Source organism: Mirounga angustirostris, unplaced genomic scaffold, assembly GCF_029215605.1.
Source record: "Mirounga angustirostris isolate CCGP_5_RB_7025 unplaced genomic scaffold, mMirAng1.0.hap1 SCAF_10, whole genome shotgun sequence".
Taxonomy (NCBI): Eukaryota; Metazoa; Chordata; class Mammalia; order Carnivora; family Phocidae; genus Mirounga; species Mirounga angustirostris.
In genome coordinates this window covers 79,059,745-79,086,870 of record NW_026991718.1, presented here as the reverse complement: position 1 = coordinate 79,086,870, position 27,126 = coordinate 79,059,745, and the positions used below count along the sequence as shown (strand labels likewise).

The following is a 27,126-nucleotide window of genomic DNA, read 5'->3' as shown; positions in this document are numbered from 1 at the left end:
AGTGAATATAGAGCGAGAGAATTATCTTTTATTGTTCACAGAAAGAAAGTTGACATGTGTTCAAAATAATTGCTCGGTTTCTTTATCTGATCCAGTTTCTTTTTGCACTGAATTCTGAAAAAGAAGAGAAAAATGCACTACTTGGATCAAATCATTATCAGAATCGAGACAAGGCCTGTGGGCATGTTATTGCACAACGTATTTTAAAATTACGCCTCAGTTTGACAAGTCATAAATGCCCCAAATCGGTACTTATTTATTTTTGCAGTATCTAATTGGGCCATTCAGGCTGTGTGAGTGCTGTGGCCTCAGGGAACCTCTTCCCCGGCTTTCACCCATAGCGCTCTGTCTCCCAGCATCTGGGCAGCTTTCTCCGGCACCCTGGCCGGCCCATGCCCCGGCTGCTGTCAGCAGGTCAGCATCAGGCCCCAGGGAACGCACCATCATGGGAGACGGAGGAGGCCCAGAGCTGCCCTTGTACATGGACTTCACCTCCACAGGCCTGAAGACCAAGGAATCTCCTTGGATTTAAACTCTGGGTCTCAGAACACTGTTGAATGGGTGGGAGTGGGCTGGCCTGGCACTACTCTGAGATGTTCTCGCTCTAAGGTGCTCCCCCTCTCATGCCAAGCCTGCCCGGGGGGGCTTTTCCCTCATCAGAAGGGTCAGGTGAGAAGTCCTGAGGATCAGCTGGGCCAAGGGGGGCTCTCATTCCCTCACAGCCCCTGCCAGAGATGCCTGCAAAGAGCTAGCATGGGGGCAAAAGCTGCATTGTGTGCTGGGTGGGGGGTCTCTGTGGTGTGCAGAGCAGGGAAGGGAGGGGGTGGAGGGCCCTCCGAGGTTCCAGGTGGCCCCCATGCTCTTGAACTGCCACCCCTCTGGCTGGCTCTCACTCCCCCTCAGTCAGACACAACGTTTGCTTGGAGGAGAACAGTTGCAATGGCACTGACCTTGGACTGTCCTACTGGGTGTTATCGTCCGTGTTTCTTCCGTTCCTTGGCTGGAAAAAAAAAAAAGAGCAGCTTACAGATACTGAGACAAAACTGCCTGGAACCTGTTTCTGGGCTTCAGGTCCTTCCTCACCTGGGCCCTAAGGCCTCGTTCTAATTGGGATGTCAGCAGCCTCCTTGGGAGTTCACCTGGGAAGCCCTCGCCCGGGGCGAGGATGTAGGTCCCCTGTGGCAGTGCCCCAGGACCCTTGCTGTTCCTCCAGCCCTGACATTGACCCCTCCCCTTCCCCCCACCCTGGCCTCCACTGATGCAGCAGGACGGTCTTCAAACCATTTATCAAAGGACTTCTCACCCTGAAGACATCATGGAGACCCACGGTTTCTCAAAGTACTTTCTAGAGAACAACCACTAATAGGTCATACAGGCAGCATGGAGTGGAAGAACTTCCATGATCAAACACGGTGGAAACTATGTTTCCCACAGCTTTCTTATATAGTTCCTGCAGGACATGCCGGTGTGCACTGTGAACCTTCGAGAGTGTTGGGTGCAGTGTTTCCCAAGCTTGTCTGATCTTTGCACCAGTGACCCACAGAATACAGTTTGAGGGGCAGGAGTCTGTCTGATTCGTGGTCTGATTTTTTGGATGCAAACCCTTGAGGATCTAGGGGATGAAGCATAGCTAATGAGTGGTGGATCACAAACTAAGACAGTTTCTGATTCTGTGACCTTTGCAGGAGGCTCGGAGACCCCAGGGAAGGAGGAGGGCATGGCGCCTACACTATTTGGGGGCACGTATCCTGTACCTTCATGCTCAGGGACACAGATGCCAATTCTGGCTGGCCCCGTGTCTGTCCAACAGCAGCATTCCTGCCTGCCACCCACGCTCCCAGAGCTCTGGTTCTCTCAGCCTATGTCCTTCTGCACCCTTTCTTTCATAAACATCAGGTTTCTAGGAGGAGACTTTGAAATTCACTCCTAAGGAAAGGATGAGAGAGTCCCCATAATTATTCACCAGTTTGCCATGGGGTGCTGGGCTGTGCTCATTCTGGAGGAATCCATAATTGTGTGGCAGGAGGGAAATGGGGTTAAAAACAGAGAAAAAGAAATGCTATACCCTGAAAAGGAAAAATGGTCGTCCCCGGGTGGCAGTGTGATCCTGCAACATAAAAACACAAACCATTATGCAACCAGTTTGTGCCAAAGTTCTGACGATGTCTATGACCGCAGTTTTCAAAGTGTGGTCCCCAGACCAAAAGCGTCAATGACACCTGAGACTTAGTTAGAAATGCAAATTCTCAGGTCCCTACTGATGCCCTAGCAGTCAGAATTTTAACAAGATCCCAAGGTATGGATGACTCATGGTCAACTTGGAGAAGCGCTGGTATACGGGGCTTATGCACTCGCAGTACCTCTCCCCAAGTTTGTACAACTGCCATGTGGGCCCCTGAGCCACATCAAGCAAATCCTCAGGAACAGATGGGCCCAGGTGACTCATCTGCAAGGCTGGAGATGAAATATAAACAGCAAGAAGCATTGCTCCAGGAGTCCTCTCTGCCTCAGGACAAGCTCAGGAAAACCTGAAATTAAATGCTCAGCCTCAGAGAAGATTTTCAGGGGCATACTGTGAGACCAGTTCTTTCCAGAAATGATCTAAAGGGGTGACAAGATTGCCCATCTCCAAGCACTTCTCCACAGGGCTTCCATACCTTCTTGGTGAAATCCACTGTGGCAGTCCCCGAATCCTGGAAGGGAACGAGGCACAGGTTAACGTAACAAGAACCGCATCCCCCAGGCTTGCAGTCATTCCACTGCGACCCTGTGCATCCCTGGCTCCATCCTCTGGTACCAGAAATCGGGGGCAAAAAAGCAGTTTAGGGGAAGGGCTAACTATGTAACCAATTATAATTGCCTGTTCCGGAAGACAGGCATGTTCTTGATTGAGGTACCATTTGCGTCCAGGACAATGTTAAATTGGCTTGCTCTTCCCAACAGCGTCAACTTGAAATTGACCCCCCATCCAAGGGTATGCCCTGGCAGCTTCTTCAGCTTGTCTTTGCTTGTGGGTCTGGCCTAACAACAGATCAGACTCAATCGGAAAGGCTTTGGGGAGCAGCGGGATCAGATAAGACACACTGCTGCCAGTGCTTAAAATGACCAACCCATTTCCCAGGAACTGAGCAGCTTCCTGGGGCTCTTGGGATTTTCAGAGCTAAAACCAGGAATGTCCTGGGTAAACCTGGATGAGTTTCAGCATTCGAAAGAAAATGGTTTTTTTTTCTTCCTTCCTTCCTTCCTTTCTTTCTTTTTTCTTTTTGGCTACCATGTAATAAAACTTAAATTAGCATTTCGAACAACTATACCTATTACGGAAGCTAGTAATTTCTAAACTGAAAAAAACAAAAAAAAAAGAACTATGTCTAAAGAAACAAAGTTCTGAGATAGGACAAAAGGGCAGGTGGAGCAACAACGGGGAGCCCAGGGGATCACCAAGGCAATGTCCATGTCAAGAGGAAGAGGACGGGTCGGGAAAGTAAAAAAACAGCACGGAAACTAAAAGGAAACAAATGGTAGAGAGCGGAAGAGGACGGCTTTGTCCTAGGGGCGTGCCCGGGGAGCCCTGCAGCCACTCTGTGCGGTTCAAGGGAGGGGACTGTGGCGCAAGGTAGGGCCAGCTCCTTCCCAAGGTGGAGGCTGAGATTCAAAGATAGCCTGCAGGGCGCCTGGGTGGCTCAGTTGGTTAAGCGTCTGCCTTCGGCTCAGGTCATGATCCTGGAGTCCCGGGATCGAGTCCCGCATCGGGCTCCCTGCTCGGCGGGGAGCCTGCTTCTGCCTCTGACCCTCTCCCCTCTCATGTTCTCTCTCTCTCTCTCATTCTCTGTCTCAAATAAATAAATAGACTAAAATCTTTAAAAAAAAGATAGCATGCAAATGAGCCTCCCCTTCCCCCTATTCCCCCCTCCCCCCAGCGACCACACGCATTTACCACGGTTAAGTGAACTTGGGGTGGCATAAAAAGAGGCCCCAAGAGAAAAGCACCTACGCGCTGTTGCGGAAATCTCTTCACCCTCCGGTCTTCGAGCTGCGCGGCCAGGCGCATTAACGGGTGCACGGGAGGAATCTGCAACAGAGGCGGCGGGGGGTTCGGACGCCCGCCCGGGACGCAGCCCAGGCTACGCTGCCCTCTCCACTCCCTCCCTTAGATGGGTTTAATGTCCAGAATAAAATCCATGTCCACGCCTTAGGTTTTCAATAAAGAACTGCTTGCCTTTATCGCAGGTTACAATTCCAACAGCTCACTTACAACTATTCCCTTAGGGTAAATCAGACTTTTCTCTGCCTTATCCCCAGGCGTTCTGTCTTCCTAGGGTGGAGTGCATGGTCCTTTTCCGCTCTAGGTGTCTCTCCTAGTCCAGGGGAGGAGGTGGAAGGACAGTTTCCATCCATGGAACAGGAGTTTCAGTCCCCTCTCCCTAATGCGTTGGATTTTCCTGCACTTCCTGTCTGTGGCTGGGGCACACACTCAGACATACATACCCGTGTCTTATACCTAGTCTTTGTGAATCCTCCCTGAGTATTTTGGCTTAGAGTAAAGGTTCATTCGTGTCACAGAGTTCATCTTCCTCCTTCCATTGTCTTTTTTCCCTTTGTAGTGCCCTTAGCCCTTCCTGTTACTATCCTTATCCTCACCTGATCCTCATTCCTAAACCTATACTACAGATGAGTCTTTGCCTCTTAGGGAAAAAACACTTCACTGGGTATTTTTTTAAGGTATTTTTCTTGAAGACGTGGAAAATCTTGATTATATAAGTAAGTGACTTTCTAATGGTAGAATTTCAGTTACTAAAACAGAACCCCTGAATTAAAAATTTTATGCTATGACCTTCCTAAATTCCTCAAATCATGCTCTGCAGAAATTCACTTACACAACCTGCTTCTGAGGGTAACTCAAGTTTCTAATAACAAAGTTAGAGGTGATGCATGTATTCCCATAGCACATACATACAGTGATGCTTATAGAAGGTGCACCTGCATGGATCACTATTGGGGATATGGCACTTTACACTTCACGAAGCACTTTTTAAAATTAAAAAAAAAAGGTAATATGATAAATGTAAATTGAGCTCAGTATTTATCAGGTCTTTTTCAAACATCTGTTGAAGTGCATAATAAAAAGTTACTCCTCACTTATTTTTCCTTTTCTAGAATATAGTCTCTAACTTTTCAGATTTGTCAGCCTCCCACCACCCCAGCCCAGACCGGGACAGAGAATCCCTGAAGCCCCAGGAAAAAGCTCTTATAAAGCTATTACACAGACAGTGTCTGCAAGCTCCCTGCTTTTCTACTTATCTGCACATATTAATTAGGACAGGATAAAAGACAAGCAGAGGAGAGTCACTTTTACAGAAAGATGAGTATGGCAAAATACTGACCCCACTTTTAACTGGCTGTGTCGGCTTCTGAGTTCTGGAGTAGTGAAATAAAAACTGAATAAAAAAAAAAAAGTTGAGTTTAGTACAAGTGTCACTTGGTATAAACGTGAAAGTTACATGCCTGCATTGCAGACTGGGTGGTACTCACCCTTTTGTATATGTCTTGATTATCCTAGAAAGAGAGTTGTGAGGGTAAGTTACATGGAATTTTACTTGGGTAGGCAATTGATGAAATTTTCAGTATAAGTTACACCATGGACCTTATTGAATTTATCTGAATATTATGAAATAAATTGGCAGTCTAAAAAGAAATCCAAACTTAATAAGACTATAGTTGATGCAGGGTTTTACAAAAAAGCAAGTTGCCAGCAATACATCATTATTTTAAGACTGAATCTCATTTTACCTTTCGAATCTTGGGGAGAAAAACATGCTCTGTGGCTCATAGAAGCAATCCCCTAATTAATTCCCAGATAACCATCAAAGAGTTGGAATAAAATTAATGATTGCAATTTTTAATTTTTTCCTGGGTGTACTCTAGAATTCAGTTTTTTGGGGGGTTGGTTTAAATCCACCAAACTCTCCCTCCCGCCCCCGCAAAAAGCTTTCTACATGAATCTCCACTCTTCTTGCAGAAAGCCCAACTTTTCATTTCTAAATCCTTGTTAGAGCACCACCTGGCCCTTGTTTACATGGATGACAGGTGGGGATGGTTGTATTTGCAGCATATTCCACTCCAGGATCTTGTTGTGAAAAAGACATCTTACAAAATAATAAATAAGGTTTCCATGTCTGCATTTTATAAAATTGCTTGAAATGATTACTGTAAATGATATTTTAAATCTGCTGATCTGGTTAATATTGCTCATTCACATCTCAATCACACTGAAACCTTTTTGAATCAGCTCAAACTTAAGACAGAAATGAAAGTTGTTGATAACACTTCTAATTTGTTGCTGTTGATACAATTACATCTTCCTACAAACTGTGAACAGTTTCTAATGGGAAGCAGCCCATGTTTATGTATACTACACACACACACACACACACACACACACACTTGCCCTGTCATGTATGTGTGAGTGTATGTGTGTTTCCTGAGCACGCATTGGGCAAACAATTGATTTTATGTACCGTATTCAGCAGCTTTATACTGTTATGTTTCAAGCCAAAAAATAACAAGGAATATGAAGATGCTTTTCCAGGTGCTCACACACCACTCTCAACATTTCATATGCACCTTCTTTGCTTCAATTTTTTCTTTTTACAGAAAAAAATATGCTTACCTCTCTAACTTATTATTTATTTCCCCAACTAGAACTGAAGTTTCATGAGAGCAGGTAGTTTTGTCTATTTTGATTACTACTGCATCTTTAGCACTTAACACATGCCATGCTCTCAATAAATATATTTTTTTTGAACGGATGAATAGTAGAAATGTGTTCACAAGAATCTGTTGCCCCCTTTCCTATCTAAACTTCTGCTCTCACCAGGAACACAAAACAGGAAGACTTTCTGCAGGTGTCATTATCTGTAGAATGTAGCTCTGCTTTCTGAATTGCTTCAAGATAAAAGTGCCCTGGAGACACAGACCTGGCTTTTCTGGAGACCAGAACTGGTAGTGGACTTAGAGCCCAGGTGGCTCATCCGGACATGGGATAGTTGAGGGAACCAGAACCCCAGAAGAGGAGGTGACATGCCAAAGGTCCTATTTTAATGCAGCGGCAAGACCAGGAAGAGCCACAGTGTCTCTGTTAATAGATTTAAAATATTGACAGTTTTGTTCACTGAACAACCCTTTGTTCTTCTATGACTGGAGATAGTGAACAGGATCAGCTTTGGGAAAATGGAGAAAGTGGACAGAAATTCATTCCAGGTGGGCCTTTCCTCTCAGGGAAATGCACAACCCAATTTACTACCGTAGGTGGCCCATGTGACAGCTCCACTCCACTTCTGCTCCTGCAGGGGACACCCTCAAAGCCTTCATGTGGGGGACAGGGAAGCCCATTCTGTGCGAAGTGAAGAGGCAGTGGCAAGGAGATGGAAAACTTTGAATTTTCGCCCTGAATTTTTGCTCTGGGTAGCAAGGCTGTAAAGATTAGTTCTAAAAATAAGGGAGGACAATTGTCCTCAGACATGCGCATAAGGATAAACTGAAAATAAGGAGAAATAAGCATGATATATTTGTGAAGCTTAAGATAGAAAGTAAGGGCGCCTGGGTGGCTCAGTCCATTAAGCGTCTGCCTTCGGCTCAGGTCATGATCCCAGGGTCCTGGGATAGAGCGCCCCATCGGGCTCCCCGCTCAGCGGGCAGCCTGCTTCTTCCTTTCCCTCTGCTGCTCCCCCTGCTTGTGCTCTCTCACTCTCTCTCAAATAAATAAATAAAATCTTTTAAAAAAAATTTTAAAAAAGAAAGAAATGTTTGAGTCTTGAGGAACGGCCATTAGTTGCATCAGGGACAATGGTAGCAGCTGGTACTTAAGTGCTGTCATTTATTGTGTTCTAGACACTGTTGAAAACACTTCACAAGGATTCAAGCACTCAATCCTCACAATAACATTATGAGGCTAGTATAACTATTATTCCCATATTATAGATGGGGAAACCAAGAAACAGAGAGATTAAGAGATTTGCCAAAGTTAAGGAGATGTAGGTTTTGAACCCAGGTACTTTGGTTTTAGAGTCTGAGCTGTTAACACAGCCTGCAAAGGCATTTTTGGCTAAGGAAACACCTGTGCAAAGATATAAGGGCCTGATGCATTTGGGGAATAATGAGAAATTCCATGTGGCCAGGACGCAGTATGCTGTGGCTTGGGAGAGGGGAAGGAGGAAGAAAGGATATAGCTCAAGGTGAAAACATGTTAAACATGAAAAGATTCAGTTTATGCTTAAGAATCACGGGCTCCACCCTAATACCACCCTCTTGCACTCTTGATTGAATCAGCATTTACTTTGTATCCACTGAAACATTTCTGTTGTGGTTACTATCAGTGTTAGGTCCTTTACACAAGATCTATTGTTTTGAAGAACTATTATATTATAGTATATCAATTATAATGTATGTCATGATATATCATAACATATATAATTAATGTAATTATACATGTATACATTATTATGATAATTATAAAATATACATGAACTACCAATATTTTATGGTATTTTATATTTGAGAGATTCACTTGTTATTTCCTAAAACTACATTCTTACCCACGGACATAGATGTTCACATAGACTTCTCCTATAGGTAGCTTATTACAGATATCAATTATGGTATAAACATGTGCACTTATAACTAAAAGAATTATTATATGGGGGTGCCTGGGTGGTTCAGTCAGTTAAGTGCCTGACTCTTAATTTTGGCTCAGGTCAGGATCTCAGTGTTGTGAGATGGAGCCCTGTAGTCAGGCTCCAGGCTCAGTGGGGAGTCTGCTTGAGATTCTCTCCCTCTGCGCCTCCCCCCACTCACAGGTGTGCTGACTCTCTCTCTCTCTCAAATAAATAAATCAATCTTGAAAAAAATAAAGATAAAAATAAAAGAATTATTATATATATACTTTTTTTTACCTTAAGTTGCCTAGAAAGAGTTGCCCAATATGCCAGACGCTAAAGAAAAATATGAAAAATGAATCAAAGATCAGAATAAATTCCTTAGTCAATAGCAATCTATTAACACACATATAAAATTCTAAAATTGTTGCATTTATGAACCTTGCATTATCTTCTCACACAGTGGCAGTGAATTTCAACACAACTCTCAGGATGGCTTAAATGAGGCCATTAAAATGGCAACATGAATTCCTGCTGCAGCCAAGAATCTGATCTTAAAATAGTTTCAAGTGAACATTAGCCACATGATATTTTCAAGGCCAAGACTAAATAAAAATCTCACATTACTGAACAGTAGTGTACCTCAAGCTGCATGACATCCAAGCCATCTGGGGGATCAGCTAGAGGTCGAGGAAATCCTACTGTGAAAGAAACCATAAAAATAATATTGGGGGGGAAGGTCATAGCATTAACTTTTAAATCTTTACCATGAAAAACATACAGAGATTCTAGAAATACAATATTTTTTAAAAGGATTTACAAAGAAAACACACTTCTACCTACCAACAGTAAGTTGAGATTTGTACCAAAATTAGTTAAAAACAGTGTTTTTTTATTTACAAGGAGTTAGCAGTATAAGAGTTAGTAACTCAAGAAAGAGGGAAAAGATATCTGGGTAACAACTCAATTTGTATTTTGATGGAATTCATGAAGATAAGATATCAGGAAATGGTGTCAAGAAAGTATGTGCATCAAAATCACTCTTGGAAATTTTAAGAAATTCAGATACTCATCTCTGTGCCTTATCAGACTCCTCAGGGGTGGGTTCTGGGCGAGGCTGTTACCAGCACGCGGCGGCACTCTATGCCAGTCAATCTTTAGCTGGCCTAAATGAAGTCTTCTTCTCATTTGGGCGTGATACAATACTTGGGAGAATAGCTAATACAGCAGTTGAAGGAACCAATTGGATAGATGAAATTAAATGGGATGAATGTAAAACCCTGAACTTAGATTTTTTAAATATAGGACAGGGAATATCTGGCTCAAGAGTAGTATATATATATTTAAAATACTTAAAATATTTTGCTTCCTGTAATCTCTCTATGAGCCAAGAAAAAGCTAAGACAATGTTGTGCTATACAGAAATAATAGTGTCCAAGCTTTGAAAGGTAATAATCCTACTTGAAATGATAGAATATGTAGTTGAGTTAGAGGTACAAAGAGTAGTTTTCTTTGGCAAAGAGGAAAATTAGGAAGTGTATGCTAACTGCTTTCAATTATTTTGAGAACTGTCATAAGAGATATTAGTCCTATTCTGAATTCCCAAAGGATAGAAGTAGGGCTTGTTATGGTTAGAAGTTACATGTGACCAGATTTCAGCTTAGCGTAAAGAAAATTTTGATGATTGGAGCCATTCAAAAATGCAGAGTAATTTGAACCAATCCTATAAGGATTTATTAAGAGGTTCTGTGTTAACAGTACAATGATAAAGACCATAGGGACCTACCCTCAGGAAACATAAAATCAAAGAGGAAAAGGGGGAGGTGGATATAAATATATAGACAGATAAAAAGTAATAACAAAGTCCCAAAAGTGTAACACAAACAGATGCTATTGGAGCCCAGAAGAGGCAGCTGGTATTGAGTTGGGTGTCACTGAAAGTAATCAAATAGGGAAATCATAGATCCCTGCTCTCCATGAAAGGTTAGATGACTTTCAAGGTTCCTTGCAATGCCTAGGTTTTGTGATTACACTACAGGACATAGCAAAACAAACACACTATTTGAAATATATTTTCTGTTTGAATATATTTTCAAAGATTTTCTGCACCCGAGATCAAAATTCTAACGACAAAATCTGAAATTTTGAAATAGTCCCTGCTTCCAATTGGAGCTACCACCACATGCTTCCCTGCATCATTTGGCAATTACCTTGAAATGGGTAACGCATTCTGACTACTGACCCTATACCCCACCCCTGGTTCCCTGCAATCCTGCGGGTTCTCAGAAGTTAGTGAAGCGACACTCGCTTCCAGTCAGAACCTCGGACAGCGCCCAAGCCCGGGAAGACTGGGGGCCTCCGCAGCTCTGTCTGGGATCCTGCCTCCTGCGACCCCACAGAAAGGCTATGAAAATATTCCCTTTTTCCTGTTTCTGCTCCCTCCCCGCCCCTTTCCAACTGCCCCTCAATCCTCAGTCTTTGGGTCTGTAAACTCAGTCTCACCGTGTCTGTTCTCTTCTCTTCAGAATTCCCGGAGTACAGATGGCTAAGAAACTGGGGTCCTCAACTCATATCCCTCACAGTTTTAGTGGCACATCTTTGGGACAGCCCTGAGTCAGGAATTGTTTAAAGAGAGTTCCACAAGGGAAAGTCGCCTCCTTTGGTAAAAGGCTGCAGCATCTAATTCTGTCCACCTTCTCTTAAAGGTTAGAGACAAATGGAAAGCCATTTCAAAAGGGTGGAAATGGGGGTAGGTGAGGGGATTAAGTTTGACTCCCTCCAGAACCACCCTGAAGGATCAAGGTCTGTCTCAGTCTTCCTTAGGGCTCAGGCTAGCTGGGGGTCTGATGAAGGGGTCCCCTTACCTGAAGAGGGAATCTGTAGCATGCAGAAGCAATAGATGGCCAAGATGGAAGGGAATTGAGGAACAAGGTGTTTCATCTTCAAAGCCCAGTTTCTCTTTGCTAGCCACAGATGTAGTCGGCTAGGCCAGGAGTTGAGCATTTCCTGAAGTTCCACAGGCAGAGGCAACACTCTGCCCTGCTTCTGATCAGGCCCAGTGGAGAACGTACCTTTATTTGCAATGCCCCAGAGCCCATTGGCTGAGCACCAATCAGTTTTGCGCAGAAGGACCCTGGCTTTCTCATAAATGTCATGCTGGGCCCTTATTTGTAGAATAATATCCTCCTGGTGTAGGCATTGTAGAGAGTCATCTTTTTCAATCCAGCAATAAAAATAAAAAGTGGAGACTCATAATTGTTATTCTATAGTGGTTTGAGAAACATTTCTGACTCCAGAAAGGCTTTTTCTCTTTTTTTTAATCAAAGAACTGGACATAAATCTATATACTCTTGCATGACGAAGTCTTATTTCCTAAGAAGCTGTTTATTTTCCACCATTAACAAAGGACTTTTTATAGTCTTTGGTGCATCTGAGAACAAAATTTGGAGTCCTAGATATAATATTACAAGAAACTCAAAAGTTCAAGTAGATTTTTTTAAAATCATGGTTGGAAATTAGACTCCTTAAGGTTTCTCCACACTCATTTCCATGAACAAGTTAAATATTTCAAATTAAATCAGTATGCAAGAAAATGAGTGTTTATTAATAATAATAATATTTCCTCTACTGAGCTCCTATTTAGGATTTCACATAAGCTAATTCATGTACTTCTTACAGAAAATCCATAAGGAATGTATTATTATTCCTAACTTCTTATTATTCCTAAATTATTATCCTAATTTTATGAATGGGAAAATTGAGGATGAGAGAGAATAAGGAACTTGCCAAGGTCACCAAGCCATAATGGATGCAGAGCAGGGATTTGGATACTTAAGGGTATCTGAGCCCAGTCATGTTTGTAAAAGTGTGGGATTTTTAGTTAATGTGTTCATTTTTTTGTAAAAAGACCCTCCTTGATAGGGAATTCATTCAATCTGTAGATAGCTTTGCATGGTATGGACATTTTAACAATAGGCTATTATGCTGAGTGAAATAAGTCAGACAAAGACAAAGACTATATAATTTCACTTATATGTGAAATCTATAAAACAAAACAAACAAACAACAACAATGACAACAAAACCCAGAAAGAGATAGACTCATAAATACCATAAATACAGAGAACAAACTGGTGGTTGCCAGAAGGGAGGAGGGTTAAGGAATGGGAGAAACAGGTAAAGGGAATTAAGAGGCACAAACTTCCACTTACAAAATAAGTAAGTCATAGGATGAAAAGTATAGCATAAGGAATATACGGAATAATATTGTAATAATGTCATATGGTGACAGATGGTACCATGGTGAACATTGTGTAAGGCATAAAGTTGTCAAATCACTATGTTGTACACCTGAAACTAATATAATATTGTGTGTCAACTCTACCTCAATAATAAAAAATGTTAAAGAGCCTCCTTGAGATTAGATATGGAATAGAAAGAAGGAGAAAGAATGAAATCTTCTGTCTTGCAGAAAGGGCAACCTATATAAGGCATATATCAAATAAATATCCTTTTATCATCATGCATATCTTTAATTTTTGCTCTTTTAAGGATTAGGAGGTAACTAACAATTGTTGAAAGTTTACAATGTGATTAGGGGCGCCTGGGTGTCTCAGTCGTTAAGCGTCGGCCTTCGGCTCAGGTCATGATCCTGGGTCCTGGGATCGAGCCCCGCATCGGGCTCCCTGCTCAGCGGGAAGCCTGCTTCTCCCTCTCCCACTCCCCCTGCTTGTGTTCCCCTCTTTCACTTTGTCTCTCTCTGTCAAATAAATAAATAAAATCTATTAAAACAAATAAAAGTTTACAATGTGCTTAAAACATGTTAATCCTTTACCTAAGTCATCTTATGTCATTTTTTTTCAATGAATGGAAGTTTTAAGAATAATTTTGGGTGGGAGTTGCTCAGAATACACTGTTTATTTATGACTTAAAATGTGATATTTTGCCAAAAAATTTCTAATTCATAAGGGACTGGGAATTATAAACTACTGGATCACCATAATATTTTGTTGACTTCCTTGAGATAGCAATAAATAGAGATTTCTATTTATTACAGTATTTACCACTGTAGTTCAAGGAGAATAACCTAAGGTCTTCAAACACCAGGAAGAGATGATGTCTTTGTCTTGAAATGCACCCACTGTCCAACTCCAAGTCTTTACTAAATGAATAGGAAAAAAGGAATGATTGTTTTTTGAACATAAACCACCTATCTATACAGTATTAAACACAATTACTTATGGGCATTTTAGACACAACACACACATAATAGCAAAGGTTTGTGGCAGTTCTACTGTCAATCAATAAATATTTTTTAAACATTTGGTCTGTCTCTATCATGAACTAGGTGCTCTATGCACAAACATACATTTTTCAAATAAACCTATGTGGTAACTCTGATTTGTATCAATTTGATTTTGTTTCTTTTGCACATTTTGCACACATTATTTCTCAGATATTCGGAATAGAAAATAGAAGTATTATTTTTTAAGCCATTTTTTAAAAAAAGATTTTATTTCTAAATAATCTCTACATCCAACATGGAGCTCAACTCACAACCCCAAGATCAAGAGTCACATGCCTCACCACCCACTGAGTCAGCCAGTCACCCCTAAAAATATTATTTTTAATGCTAATTCAGAAATGGGATTATATTAATATCCCAGAAAGGGAATATGTTGAAGCCCTGATCCCCAGTGTGACTGTATTTGGAGATTTGGCCTTTAAGGAGATAATGAAGGTTAAATGAAGCATAAGGACGGGGCCCTAATCTGTGAGGATCGGTGTCTTTCCAAGAAGAGGAAAAGAGACCCCAGAGCTCCCTCTCTGAGCGCACACAAAGAAAGGGCTAGGAGAGGACACAGTGAGAAGGCACTGTCTGCAAGCTGAGGAGTGAGTTCTCATCAGAAACCATCTTACTGGCCCCTTCATCTGGGACTTCCAGATTCCAAACTGTGAGAAAATAAATTTTTGTTGTTTAAGTTACCCAGACTCTATGCTTCAGTGATGACAACCTGAACTGACCAATACGAACACACAGGGGGTTTTAGCCAATTCAGTACCAGGAAAAAAAAAAAGTAAAATAATGAAATGAAAGGTAAAATAAAAGTTAGGAACTCTCATCGTTTTAAATTATATGATTAGCTACCCAGAAAATCCAAAGGAATCAAGTAGCAAATTCTTAGAATAAATGAGTTTACCAAAATGGTCAAATTTAAAGAAAACTATTTTCAGGAAGAATTTTCTCAAACATGAGCAAAAATAAATTTTAAAATGTGTTAGAAAATGTAAATAGCTTAAAAAAACCATGGTAATTCTGAGAACTAAACCAAAGAATAGCATGTAATATATTAAAAAAGAAAACTATAAAATTTTACCAAAGAACATAGGAAATAAGTGAAAAGGCAAATCATGATCATTGACAACAAAAGTCAAGGTTGTTAAAAGTTCAACTGACGGCAAATTAATCTACAAAGTTAATGTAAGCCTTATTAAAATTCCAAAATGACTTTTTCATGGATTTTTAAAACTGACTCAAATTATTTTGAAAGAGAAAATATTGAAGAATATTCAAGACATTTTTGAAAAAAAGAAGATACTTTGCCAATGTCAAAACGTACTATAAAGCAGTAGTTATTGTTACATTGCAGTGGTCATTTTGTTACTGATCTGGTAACAAGCAAATAAATAGATCAATGGAACAGATTAAAGTCTTGAAGCAGATAATCTAAATGCAGAGTGGAGGTGGTATTTCAAATCAGTGCAAATGACTGAACTACTCTAAATGGTGTTTAGAACCTTTGGCTATCCAGTTGACAAAAATATTCACTATTTCACACCATAAATTCAAATAAATTTCAGAGGATTGATGAATTAAATCTAACACACCCACACATACACATAGGCACTTACATAAAATTCTGTATTAGAAAGAAATAGAGTATATATATATGGTTGGAAAATTGCTCTTGAGCAAAATTTAGAATAGGAAAGCCACTAAGGGAAAGATTGATACATTTTATTATATATTTTAAAATGTCTATGAAAAAGATAACCCATATTAGCAGAGAAAAGACAGAGTAGGGGAAGTATACAACAACTATAGAGATACTTATAATACAGGAGATGGAGAGAAGGACGGAGGCAGGTAGGCACAACCTAAATGTCTGGCATAGAGAAAATATTAAACTGTAGAATATCCATAATATGGAAATTCACATAACTCTTAAAAAGAAAAAGATGGATCTTTATGCATTGACAAGTCGAACACTTTGTAACATAGTGAGTAAAGCAAAAAAATTATAGAACTACATACTATATGGTCTAGTATCAGTTTGCTTTTGCTCATAATACAACCAGTCCCCACACTTAGTTGTTTAAAACAACCATTTATTTAGCTCAAAATTATGCAGGTCAGTAATTCAGGCTGGACTCAACCGGGTAATTCTTACGGTTTGGGCGGGGCTCAGCTAGTCTCAGGCTCACTTAGACATTTACATTCATCTGGTAAATAGACTGGGGTGGGACCACTTTCCATGTGGTCTTCCGGTCTCCAGATGGCTGGCTAGTCCAGGTTTGTTCCCATGCTGGTTTCAGAGTTCCAAGGCAGTGAGACTAGAAGCTAGGAGGCCTCTAGGTTTGGAACTGACACAACATCACTTCTGCATTATATTGGTCAAAGCAAGTCACAAGGCTGGTTGGATTCAAGGGGTGGGAAAAAAACCTCCATCTCTCAATGAAAGTAGCTGAAAAGTATACAGCCAATTTTGCTATCTATGGATCTCCATTTCTGTACAAGTTTTTTCAAAACAGCCAATGCAATCCACGAGTGCATACGTAGGTAACACAAAGAAAAAAGGTTAGGATGTCACACAGATACACAAATAACAGTGGTTCTAGAGAAACAGGATTGTGAGGGGGTCATAAAAATCTTTTATATTATCTGGACTTTTGAATTATCACATTGGCTATCTGTGAATTACCTATATAAGTAAAACTAAATTTTAAAAATGTAATAAACTCCAAACACGATTATGAGTATATGGGTTCATATTTAAACATCTGAACTTACATATATGAAAGAGCAACTTCTTTATTTCATTACATTTATTTTTCCGAAGTGTTTCCTTTGTTAGGCATTATTGAAAAGGTTGCGACCAGTAGATTTGTCAGTGCCAAGCCAATTTAATTAGATTTTTTTTTTTTAAATACATGAACTCACCATGTGGAGCTCCCACACCATTTGAAACAGAACTGAATGCTGATAATTACACTAAAAATTCCTCCTCCTTCCCACATCAAATTAGCTCCTGCTTTGTAAGTGGTTATTACAAAAAAACTCAGCAGACTTTTAAGGAACTGGACTTTAATCTATAAGACATTTAAAAAATGTAATTTCAAAATTGATTATAAGTTTCTGTATTCAAAGCATAACTTGCTGAGTTCTTCAGTGGCATCCCAACATCCTTCAAGAACACTCTGAGTCTAAGCAAGTGAAGATGCAGGTATGTGGATTAATGTTTGAGGGCTTCTATCCCTAGCAGGGTTTCACAGAAAGTAGTGACAGGTTTATTTGAGAGGCAGGCTGTTAAATCCCCAAAAAGCTGTTTGGTGACAGAACAGGCCAGCCTCCCACATCTGCTAGCACTGTCCCCCCTCACCTCAATATACCCTATCTTATCCTCCCAGCTTCTGAGCCTGTATCCTGTGCTTTTCTCTTGGCCTTTACATCTGCTCTTATGGTGGGCTACTTAGTGGAGGCAGGGGATGGGAGAGCTGTGTAATCTCAGGAGAACCAGGATATGCTAATAGACAATATCCATGAAAGTAAGAACTGTGGCTTTACTTACTGTATATTTTCCTTTGCCCAGAGTAACATATCAGACAGTTGGGCCAGTAACTTGTCCATTGGCCTTCAGCTCCATAAATGCCTTTCCTTATTATTCCCCTCCGATCATGAAGAGCTAGAAACCTACAAAATAAGCTCTCTTCCCAACTGGCTTCCCGGTAGTTTCTGTCAATGAGAGAAGAGGATGGAAGGAGTTTGGAAGATGGAAGTGAGAGCCATTTCTGTTGTTGTTGTTGTTTTTCCCCGCTTTGGGTGGTGCCTCCAGCAGAGCAGCTCTCCTGGGCTCCATGAGCACTCCACAAGCAGCAACACTTACACATGACTTCACCCTCCCCAGGTCCTGTGGTGTAATGAGTGCGTGCTCCTGGCTTCCTGAGGAGGAGCAGAGAGGTGATAATTGAAACAGCAGTTCTAACAGAGACCCCATTAGTCTTAGTGGCCAAGGAACATGGGCTCTGTGAACACCATTTTTCCTTATGTTCCTCCAACGCTAGGGGGAGATGGGGGCTCTCTGCAGTTGCTAATCTCTGGGTAATGTCACCACTTTTCAATTCCAGTCTCCTTTTGAGATTATTTATATACAGTTTTGTTGAGATATATCACATGTATTTAAACTATATAATCTGATAAACTTTAATATAAGTATATGCTGTGATACCATCATCACAATAAAAATAACACGTTATTTCTCATGCCCCAAAAGTTTCTCATGCTCCTTTGTAATCTCTCCCTCTTCTTCCCCCCACCACAGATCTGCTTTCTGTCATCATAGCTTGTGTTTTCTAGAATTTTATATGAATGGATTCATATAGTATGTACTTTTTTTATTTAAATTCTTTTAATCAGCATAATTAAACTGACCCACATTGCATATTTTAATCAGTCACTCCTTTTTTGTTGCTGATAGTATTCAGTTGTATATATGTATCACAGTTTGTGTTTTCATTCACCAATTTTTTTTTTTTAATAGAGAGAGAGAGAATGTACCTGCAGGGGTGGGGGCAGAGGGAGAGGGAGAGAGAAAATCTTAAGCAGGCTCCACGCCCAGCATGGAGCTCCCCATGGGACTCGATCTCATGACCCTGAGATCATGACCTGAGCAGAAATCAACGGACACTCAACGGACTGAGCCACCCAGGCACCCCTTCATTCACCTTTTGATGGACTTTTGTTTCCAGTTTTGAGCTATTACAAATAAAGCAGCTATGATCATTTGTGTAAAAGTCTGTGGATGAATATCTGATTTCATTTCTCTTAGGGAAATACCTAAGTGTGGAATGACTGGATTATAGGGTAGTAGTAAGTCTCACTCTTCAAGAAACAGCAGAGTAAAAAAAAAAAAAAAAGGAAAGAAACAAAGAGCGAGCAAAGTAATTTTCCATAGTATTATTTTACATTCCCACCAGCAGTGCATGAGAATTCCAGTTGCCCTATATCCTTGTCAACAGTTGATATGGTTAATATTTTTAACTTTAGCCATTCTACTCCTTCCAACACTTTTGTAACCAAATCTCTAAATTGAATTCCTCTGTTTACGATACCTAGAATGATTTCTTTTTTTTCTAGTTGGATGCTGATCAATACAAAAATTTAGTTACTGAACACTCAATATGTATTAGATGAATGAATGAGTAACTTATTGAGAAGAAAGCTCTCAGGGTTATGAAAGGATGAAAAATCAAGAATCATGTCTTAGCAGGCAGAGACTAGGATGAAATGAAAATATAAAGGCTCTCTTTGAAGTGTAGGCACAGAAGGGAAGCAAGAAAGAATCTCTAGCAAACACATGGGGGAAGGTTCAGAGGTATTGGATGGGAAACATTTTTTTTTAAAGATTTTATGTATTTATTTGACAAAGAGAGAGACAGAGAGAGAGGGAACACAAGCAGGCGGAGTGGGAGAGGGAGAAGCAGGCTTCCCGCTGAGCAGGGAGCCGGATGCAGGGCTCGATTCCAGGACCCTGGGATCATGACCGGAGCCGAAGGCAGACGCCCAATGACTGAGCCACCCAGGTGCCCCGGACGGGAAACATTTAACAGAGAAGAGTAAATTGCTAGTGTTTGGAAATAGAGACTAAATAATGGGAGAGTAGAGATGAGAATCAGTAATTTAGCAAGCAAGAAAGAGTAAATAGGAATGGCAATCAATAAAAAAGATAATGGCTTATGTTGAGTGGAGTTCTACATAAGGACAGATTTGAATAAGAAGGAGGGGTTTCATGGGGGCCAATTAAAATAACTGAACACAAGAAAACAGAAACAATCAGCCCACATGCCCCAGGGCAGCCTCAGGAGATCAGAACAGTGGATCTGACCGTGACCCAGGCACTGGCTCTTGTCCTCCAAGCCTGTGCCATCGGGACAGGGGACCGGGGAGGGTGGGTGGGATGAGTCAATTTGCTGTGGGCAGGTACACGGGACCATCTAGCCTGATGATTCAGGAGCTGGAGGAGAAGGGAGGACTACCAGAGTGGGAAAGAAGAGATGACTCTTGCTTGGAACGTGGAGCAACCTGAAACAGTGCCTACTTCCTCTCAACCTCACCATTTATTAGTTAATTCCACTGCCTTGTCTGTCCATGGCACCTGAAACAATGAGAGTCATTCACTCACTCACTAACTCACTTATTCATTCATTTCTTTATACATTTACTGAGCTCCAACTATATGCCAGTCACCAGGGATAGGAAGATGAGTAAGAAAGAATCTCTGGGGCGCCTAGATGGCTCAGTTGTTGAGCGTCTGCCTTCAGTTCAGGTCATGATCCCAGGGTCCTGGGATCGAGCCCCACATGGGGCTCCCTGCTGAGCAGGAAGCCTGCTTCTCCCTCTCCCACTCCCCCTGCTTGTGTTCCCTCTCTCGCTGTCTCTCTCTCTGTCAAATAAATAAATAAAATCTAAAAAAGAAAAGAAAAGAAAAGAAAGAATCTCTGAGCTCAAGGAGTTCATGGTGTAGCAGGAAAGGGAAACTCATCTATAATTCCCTATGAGAGCACCGGAGAAGGGTATCCATTGCAGGGGAGGCAGGGAAGACTCTACAGTGGAGCTGGCTTTGGCAGGGGGTTTGGAGGCCAAGTGAATTTGCCAAGCAGAGTGGGCAGAAGAGAGGCAGTAGCCATATGAAAGGTACATAGGTGGGAAAACATCAAGACAAAAGTGAAGTTTGGTGTTTCCAGAGGCTGGGACAGAAGCATGATTGATGGCTGGAGTGGGAGGAGAGATAGTTGTGGCATCTTTAGGAAGGTTCTTACGACAATGACAAAGATGTTAAGGGAAACAGAAGGAAGGGTGAAATAGAAGCAGGCTGTCAGGTTGCAGACTTGTAGAGAGAGTAGGAAATGAATGGTGTCATTTTTATAAGCTTACTCTCCCCATCTGCAAACCGAGTGCCTACCACCAGCTGGGTACCTCTGATATTAGCACTTGGCCTCACTTCTGATGGGGAAGGAAAGCAAGAAGGAGAGAATCACACTGGTTAGAGACACCGAATGCTGTACTGGAGAGCCTGATATGCCATTTCAGGAGTCGGATGTATTGTGTAGGTATCAGGAAGTCATCAAGGATTAAAAGCAGGGGGTGTTGGGATCTGACCCAGCTGTGGCTACAGAGACGCTTATTTGAGAAAGCTTACATGGAAATCTACAGGGAGCATCTGCAAGTGAAAAATAGTGAGGACCAGACCCAAGGTAGTGTCAGCAGGAACAGAAAGGAGGGGGAGGACTCAGACATTTTGACTGGAGAATTGGCAAGAATTGGGGATGACTATCTGGAGGCTAAAGGAAAGGAAGGAGCCAGAGAGGCCTCCAAGGGGTCTGGCCTGTGATGCAAGAGCAGAGAGTGACTGTCTTCACAAGACTGGGAATGGAGAGAAAACAGTGGGTTGATGTGTGGGACATGTGCCTGTGGAGGACGCAAATGGAGGTGTCCAGGATGTAGCTGGAGATGAGTGGCTCGTGCTCAAGAAGGAAACTGAAGTCACGTGTGTAGATTTAATCATCAGGAACACGTGTGTGGTGGCTGACGTCACTAGAGAAGATGAGATCGCTTTGGGAGAATGAAGGGAGTGAAGGAATAGGACACCCTGGTGAATATCAAGGCTTGAGCAGAAGCCAAGAGCAAATTGTCAGGGAAAGCACCCTGCAGGAGAAGAGTGGATTTAGCGGTGAGGTTGTCACTGGTGAGCAGCTTTGGTAGGGGCCGGGTTGAGAGTGTTCAGAGGAGGCAGATACAGATCATTCTTTCAGGAAGGGCAGAAGGTAAAGGGCTTGGGAACAAGGGAGGCTTTATAATAAATGCAGGGTGAGGGAGACGTGAACGTGTAGATAGGCAAAGGAGAGGAAGCAGGGGAGACAGGGAAGAGAAAGGAAACTGAGGAGCCAAAGTTATGGAGTAATCAAGAGGGATATAATGACAAGCCAAGAGGAAGAATGAGTCTTCTACCCCTGAAACAGGAGGGAGGGAGGTAAAGACACACTCAGATCTGGAGGTGGTAGGAAAGAATTTGAGCAGGTCACATGATGGGGAACTTCTTTCTATGTAAAGAAGAGGCTACGTTACCTAGTTGGAGGCTGGCGGGAAGAAGCAGGGAGCCAGAAAGGGTAAGCTAGCTGCTAAAACTCACATGCTTCATATCCAATTTGTTGAATTCTCATTCTACTTTTTCCTACTCTATATTTTAAGTTGTTTTTTTTTTAAGATTTTATTTATTTATTTGAGAGAGAGAGAGAGCGAGAGCGAGCGTGAGCTGGGGGAGGGGCAGAGGGAGAAGCAGACTCCCTGCTGAGCAGGGAGCCCGATGGGGGACTCCATCCCAGGACCCTGAGATCATGACCTGAGCCGAAGGCAGACACTTAATGACTGAGCCACCCAGGTGCCCCTGTATTTTAAGTTTTTAAATATATTAATAAAGCAGGTCTGCATTATTTCTCACAGTGCTAAGTAAAGAAAATCTAAGTCCTGAAATAACAGACCCTTCTAATTGCGGGTGAGAGAAATCTCAGCTAGTTAAGAAGAAAATATATCTTCTAGCTGAAACAAACAAAACGAAAACGCAGAGACGTATCCTTTGACATCTTTACGCTTGTCAATGTTATTTCTAACTCAGGAGTAATAAAACATCTGAATTTCAGAGGTTGTTGCTATGGCTTGTAGATAGATGTAACTGTAGCTTCCAGGAAGGTGGTGATCCTCATTGGTCTTATTTAAAAACGTGTGGTTCTGGTAATGTTCCATTTGAGACATGTTTTTCTGAAAGGCATACATATTTGTGAGTCTCCTAAGTCAGAAGAGGGTTATGGACACTCCTCTCATCTCTCATTCGTGCAAAGGTAAGAAAATAATAATAATGATAATAAAACTAACTCTATGATTCTTTTATCGTGTTTAAACAGAGTTCGAAAGAATAATTCATGTAAATTAACAGTAATAAATGCTTGAGAAGTCATGTGGTAAATGAAAAAAAAGTCTAAGGGCAGAGTTAAGGTTAGCATGGTCAATGGGGGTGCCCTCTCTAACTGTGGGCTGTTCTTTGCAGTTTTACATAGCCTAAGGGACAGGAGAAGAAGGTTCTGGAAGCTCAAGGAGCTGTGGAGGGGGTTCTGGAACTGAAGCCAGAGGACTAGAAAGACCTCTTTCTAATCAGACCTTTGACTCTGAGGGTCTTTTCCCAGGCCGTGACTGAGGAGAACCAGCTCCCAGGGGAGCTCCATGCTCCTCTGGCTATCTTTAGAAGCCATTAGCAAGGCGGTCTGGTGCACAGAACTGAACTGCTATCTTTGTTTGCAGAGACAAGCTGCTTATCCCTCTCCGTAGGATGCCCCTTTGAGTCACTTTCTCAATAGTGACAACAGAATAACAAGGACCCGGCCATTCTCTCTGACCAGAAGCCTCTCAGGGCCAAGTATGTTCATAATTCTGTGAGATGCTGGATGGGTTTGGGGGAGTTATCTGAGGTTGGAGGTGGAAAGAAGTTAAATACCTTCTGTAGAAATAGAGATCCAATCATTAGCTTCGTGGACACTGTATGCTATCATGGTTTGTAACTTCTGAAGGGACATGGATCCTTCCAAATATGTGAGGAAAGGTATGGATTTTCATCTCTGAAAAATGCACAGGCATATCTAGATGCCCAAGTTTTCATAGCATTTTGGGGGGTTTGGGTACATGATTCTTTTCCATAGTCCTTTTTCATGAACCCCCACTACAACCAACCACCCACGAGCAGTAGAATATAGTCTCCAGACCATATGCTTCAGAAGCACCTGGGATGCACAGGTTTCTGGATCCCATCCCAGACTGAATCTGAATCCCTAGGTGTGGGGCATAGGAATCTGCATTGTAAAAAACTTCCCTGGGGATTCTGCCCCAATCTGAGTTTGTGAACTCCTGCCTACGGGTTCAGACTCTAGGTTGAGAATCTCAGTTCAGCAGAACTAGGTATTTTCTCGTTTGCTCAAGAGCTCATTCTCAGCCCATTTGGGGCTCTTTCTGCATTCTGTCTCTAGCCAGCATGATCCTGGACTCTCCTCTCTCCATCACCTTAGAGATGCTCAGGACATGCAAAGGTATTTGTATACTGGTTCCTGAAAAACACTTAGAAAGATAAACCTTGTGCCCCAAATAAATGAATGAGAGAGGACTCCCCGGAAGCCACATGAACTGTCTTGGGTGATCGGTGCCACAGCCCGGCCCCGCCACAGCTGCTGGCGTCCATATGATCTGTGCACAGCCATCTGTACATGTAAAAATATCATTTGTGCACTTGCCTAAGCAGTCCTGGTGAATGGAAAGTTTTGAGAAGCCTTTGATGACTACAATTTGTCATTTAGAGAAGCAGTATGCAAACACCTGAGTATTGCTGGCTGCTCTGCTCGGTGGGCATCCTGGCCTTTCCATTTTATGACCCACTATGAATAATTCTCACTGTGCTCCATCTCCCTATTAGTCAGATGTCACAAGCTCATTTTTTTTTCATCCCAGAGCCATATTTTAATACCGTGTAGCAATGTTCTTCCTCAGGATTCTGTGTTTTTATTATCCATCATGACACCATAGCAGCATGCTTCCCAGAAGGCACTGAGGCACATATTGACCTCTACCAAGGAGGCAATCGGTTCACAGGAAATTAAACTGGATTATAACCACACATTTATTCCTCCACTTCTCATGTTAATAATTTTCTATGTGGAGAGTTTGCTAACCAATTCATGGACTGACTTAGTTCCCTACTGTGGGAAGGCTACAGAATTATTGCAATTATAATTACCCAGCTATAATATCTGACACCACCGTATTTATCAGAAGGCACAAATCCAAGTCCTAAGCCCACGTCATACCATTAGGCATCTGTATAAAAAGGCTCTGGATGGTGCCATGAATCTTTAAAAACTGGAATGTGTCATCAAAAGGAAAATGAGGATTTCGTTTTCTTTCACTCTAGCTCTGAAGCATTTGGACTTTGGACATTTAGAATCCACAAACCACAATCAAGATGGCCAACATTTGAAGTTGTCTGTTTTACATAAACATTAGCTATTGTATTATATTATTATATTAGCTATTATATAGCTATTGTATTCATGGAGAGACATTAGCTTTTAGGGGTATTTGGTGTGCGAAATGTTACCAATCATGGGGAAGGACTGGTCAATAAACGGAGCTGGGTGTGGTCTCATGGCACAGAAAACTCAAGGAGGCCCAGTTAGAAATGGAATAGAAGGTGTGCGTTGTACCAATATCTGTATGAGATCACAGGGTCATCCTTAAGTGTTGATGTGACATGCCCCACCAAAGCCTTCTCAACCTCCACGCTTATATAAAAGGTAGGCTGCCTTGATTCTGCAGCCTCTGGCACTTTTCTCTCCCCACAGGCTGCTGAGACCCCAAATATTCAGATGCACTTCCACACTGACAAAGGAGATTTTGGAGAGCTGTTTCCTCGAAAGCATGCCCTTAACCTCCTGTGTTCCTTTGCCCTGGGTGTTGACTGGCTCAGTAGTAAACAAGAGAGAAAGTAACCCAAGCTAAGTGAGGTCACCACTCTCACCAGTCCTATACCAGCACTTGTGGTCTGGCCTCATTCAGCTTTCTACATGGAAACAAATTAGATGTATACTTCCTGACACCATAACAAAATAAACTCCAGGGAGGTTAAATATCTAAATGTGAAATTCAAAATTTTAAAACAACTGGAAGAAAGTATGTCATAATATTTTGTTATTTGAGAGAAAGATGATTTCTTTATAATGACTGCGGATGAGGTGCCTGGCTGGCTCAGTCAGTTGAGCATCCGACTCGTGGTTTTGACTCAGGTCATGATCTCCTGGTCAGGAGATTTATAAACTTATAAGTTAAGTTTAAAGATAAGCCATGTCAGAGAGAACATATTTATAACAGAACAGATGGGAATTTATATCCAAATACAAATTAATATGTATGTTATGAATTAATAATAGTTAACACACTTGAAACAAATGAAAAAAAAAACAGTCTCAAGAAAGAAATAGAAAGTCTCAAAAGAGAAATAGAAGATATATATGGGAGGCAAATAGAAATTTTAGAACTGAAAAATGTGATAATCAAAATTGAAAACTCAATGGATGGAGGGAAAAAAGGAAAGAATCAGTGAACTGAAAAGTATAACAATAGAAATTACCCAATCAGAACAACAGAAAGAAACTGAAAAAAAATGAGCAGAGACTCAGGGATCTGTGAGACTATAACAAAAAATCTAACATATATTTAGGACACTCAAAACTCAACAATAAAAAAATTCAGTTAGAAAATGGGCAAAAGATTTGAAGAGTCATTTCAATGAAGAGGTATACAGATGCCAATTAAGCACATGAAAGGTGTTCAACATCATCAGCCAGGAAGGAAGAAAGGAACTATTTATTGAGGATTGATGTGGCAGGTATTGTATGAGGCATCCGTGGGGAATGCTTACATACTAAGACAAGGATCCTTCTTTCAGGGTCTTTACAGTCTACCACGGCAGGGAAAGTCTCAGATAAATATTATGTAAAGATAGAAAGTGGTAAGTGTCCCACTAGAGAGAAAATAAACCCTTTGGGATTTAGAGTTTCTAGCCAACATGTGCCAAGAAAGATGTTGTGTCATGGCTGACATTTGACATGAAGAATGAGTAGGTTTGGGGCAAGAGGAAACGTGGGAGAGGACATTTCAGGTGGAAAGAGAATCAGAAGCAAGCCTTGGAATTAGTACAGCGTAGAGGGTTCATTTGGGCTAGTGCAGCCAGGATGAAAAGGAAAATGACAAGGAAATGCTGAACCAAGGAAGTGAGGCTGGAAAGATGGGGTGGAGCCAGAGCCTGGAGGACTGTACAGATATGAGTTAGCAATGTGCTCCTTGTGTTAAAGTTGGCATGATCTATGCTGGTTATATATGAAAATAACTTCCTTTGGTAACTATTCCACAGTAGCAAACTAAACGGACCTTCTACTCTTAGGCTACTCTTAAAACTTGGAGAAGAGAGGTGCCAATCGCTGATCCTATTGCTCTAATGGCAGATAAAATGTGGAGCCTGGAGCTAATGGAGGCAAGATAAGGACACAAAGAATATGTATCCATCTTCTCAAAAAATATATGCTGCAGCAAATAATCAACCTGTCAT

General features: G+C 41.6%; 1 protein-coding gene across 10 annotated transcripts in view; it reads right to left on the bottom strand.

Moving 5' to 3' along the window:
- Positions 1 to 950: 950 nt before the first annotated feature.
- NMS (neuromedin S) overlaps positions 951 to 27,126 on the bottom strand; it is a 43,828-nt gene continuing 17,652 nt past the window's right edge. For 2 of the 10 annotated variants that reach the window (XR_010405736.1, XR_006792584.3), the window contains 11 exons: positions 17,500 to 17,870; positions 13,714 to 13,811; positions 11,516 to 11,863; positions 9,294 to 9,352; positions 8,949 to 8,987; positions 5,530 to 5,553; positions 5,382 to 5,435; positions 3,988 to 4,069; positions 2,658 to 2,693; positions 2,066 to 2,528; positions 951 to 1,000 (listed from right to left, as the gene is read on the bottom strand). Coding sequence is in view for 5 of the 10 variants with exons in the window: in XM_064572615.1 (XP_064428685.1) it covers positions 962 to 1,000; positions 2,066 to 2,107; positions 2,658 to 2,693; positions 3,992 to 4,069; positions 5,382 to 5,435; positions 5,530 to 5,553; positions 8,949 to 8,987; positions 9,294 to 9,352; positions 11,516 to 11,863; positions 13,714 to 13,811; positions 17,500 to 17,558 (876 nt within the window). In the remaining 5 variants the exon portion in view is untranslated. The remainder of the gene's footprint in view (positions 1,001 to 2,065; positions 2,529 to 2,657; positions 2,694 to 3,987; positions 4,070 to 5,381; positions 5,436 to 5,529; positions 5,554 to 8,948; positions 8,988 to 9,293; positions 9,353 to 11,515; positions 11,864 to 13,713; positions 13,812 to 17,499; positions 17,871 to 27,126) is intronic. The other 8 variants (XR_008506909.2, XR_006792586.3, XR_006792587.3 and 5 more) reach the window with 7 other exon arrangements.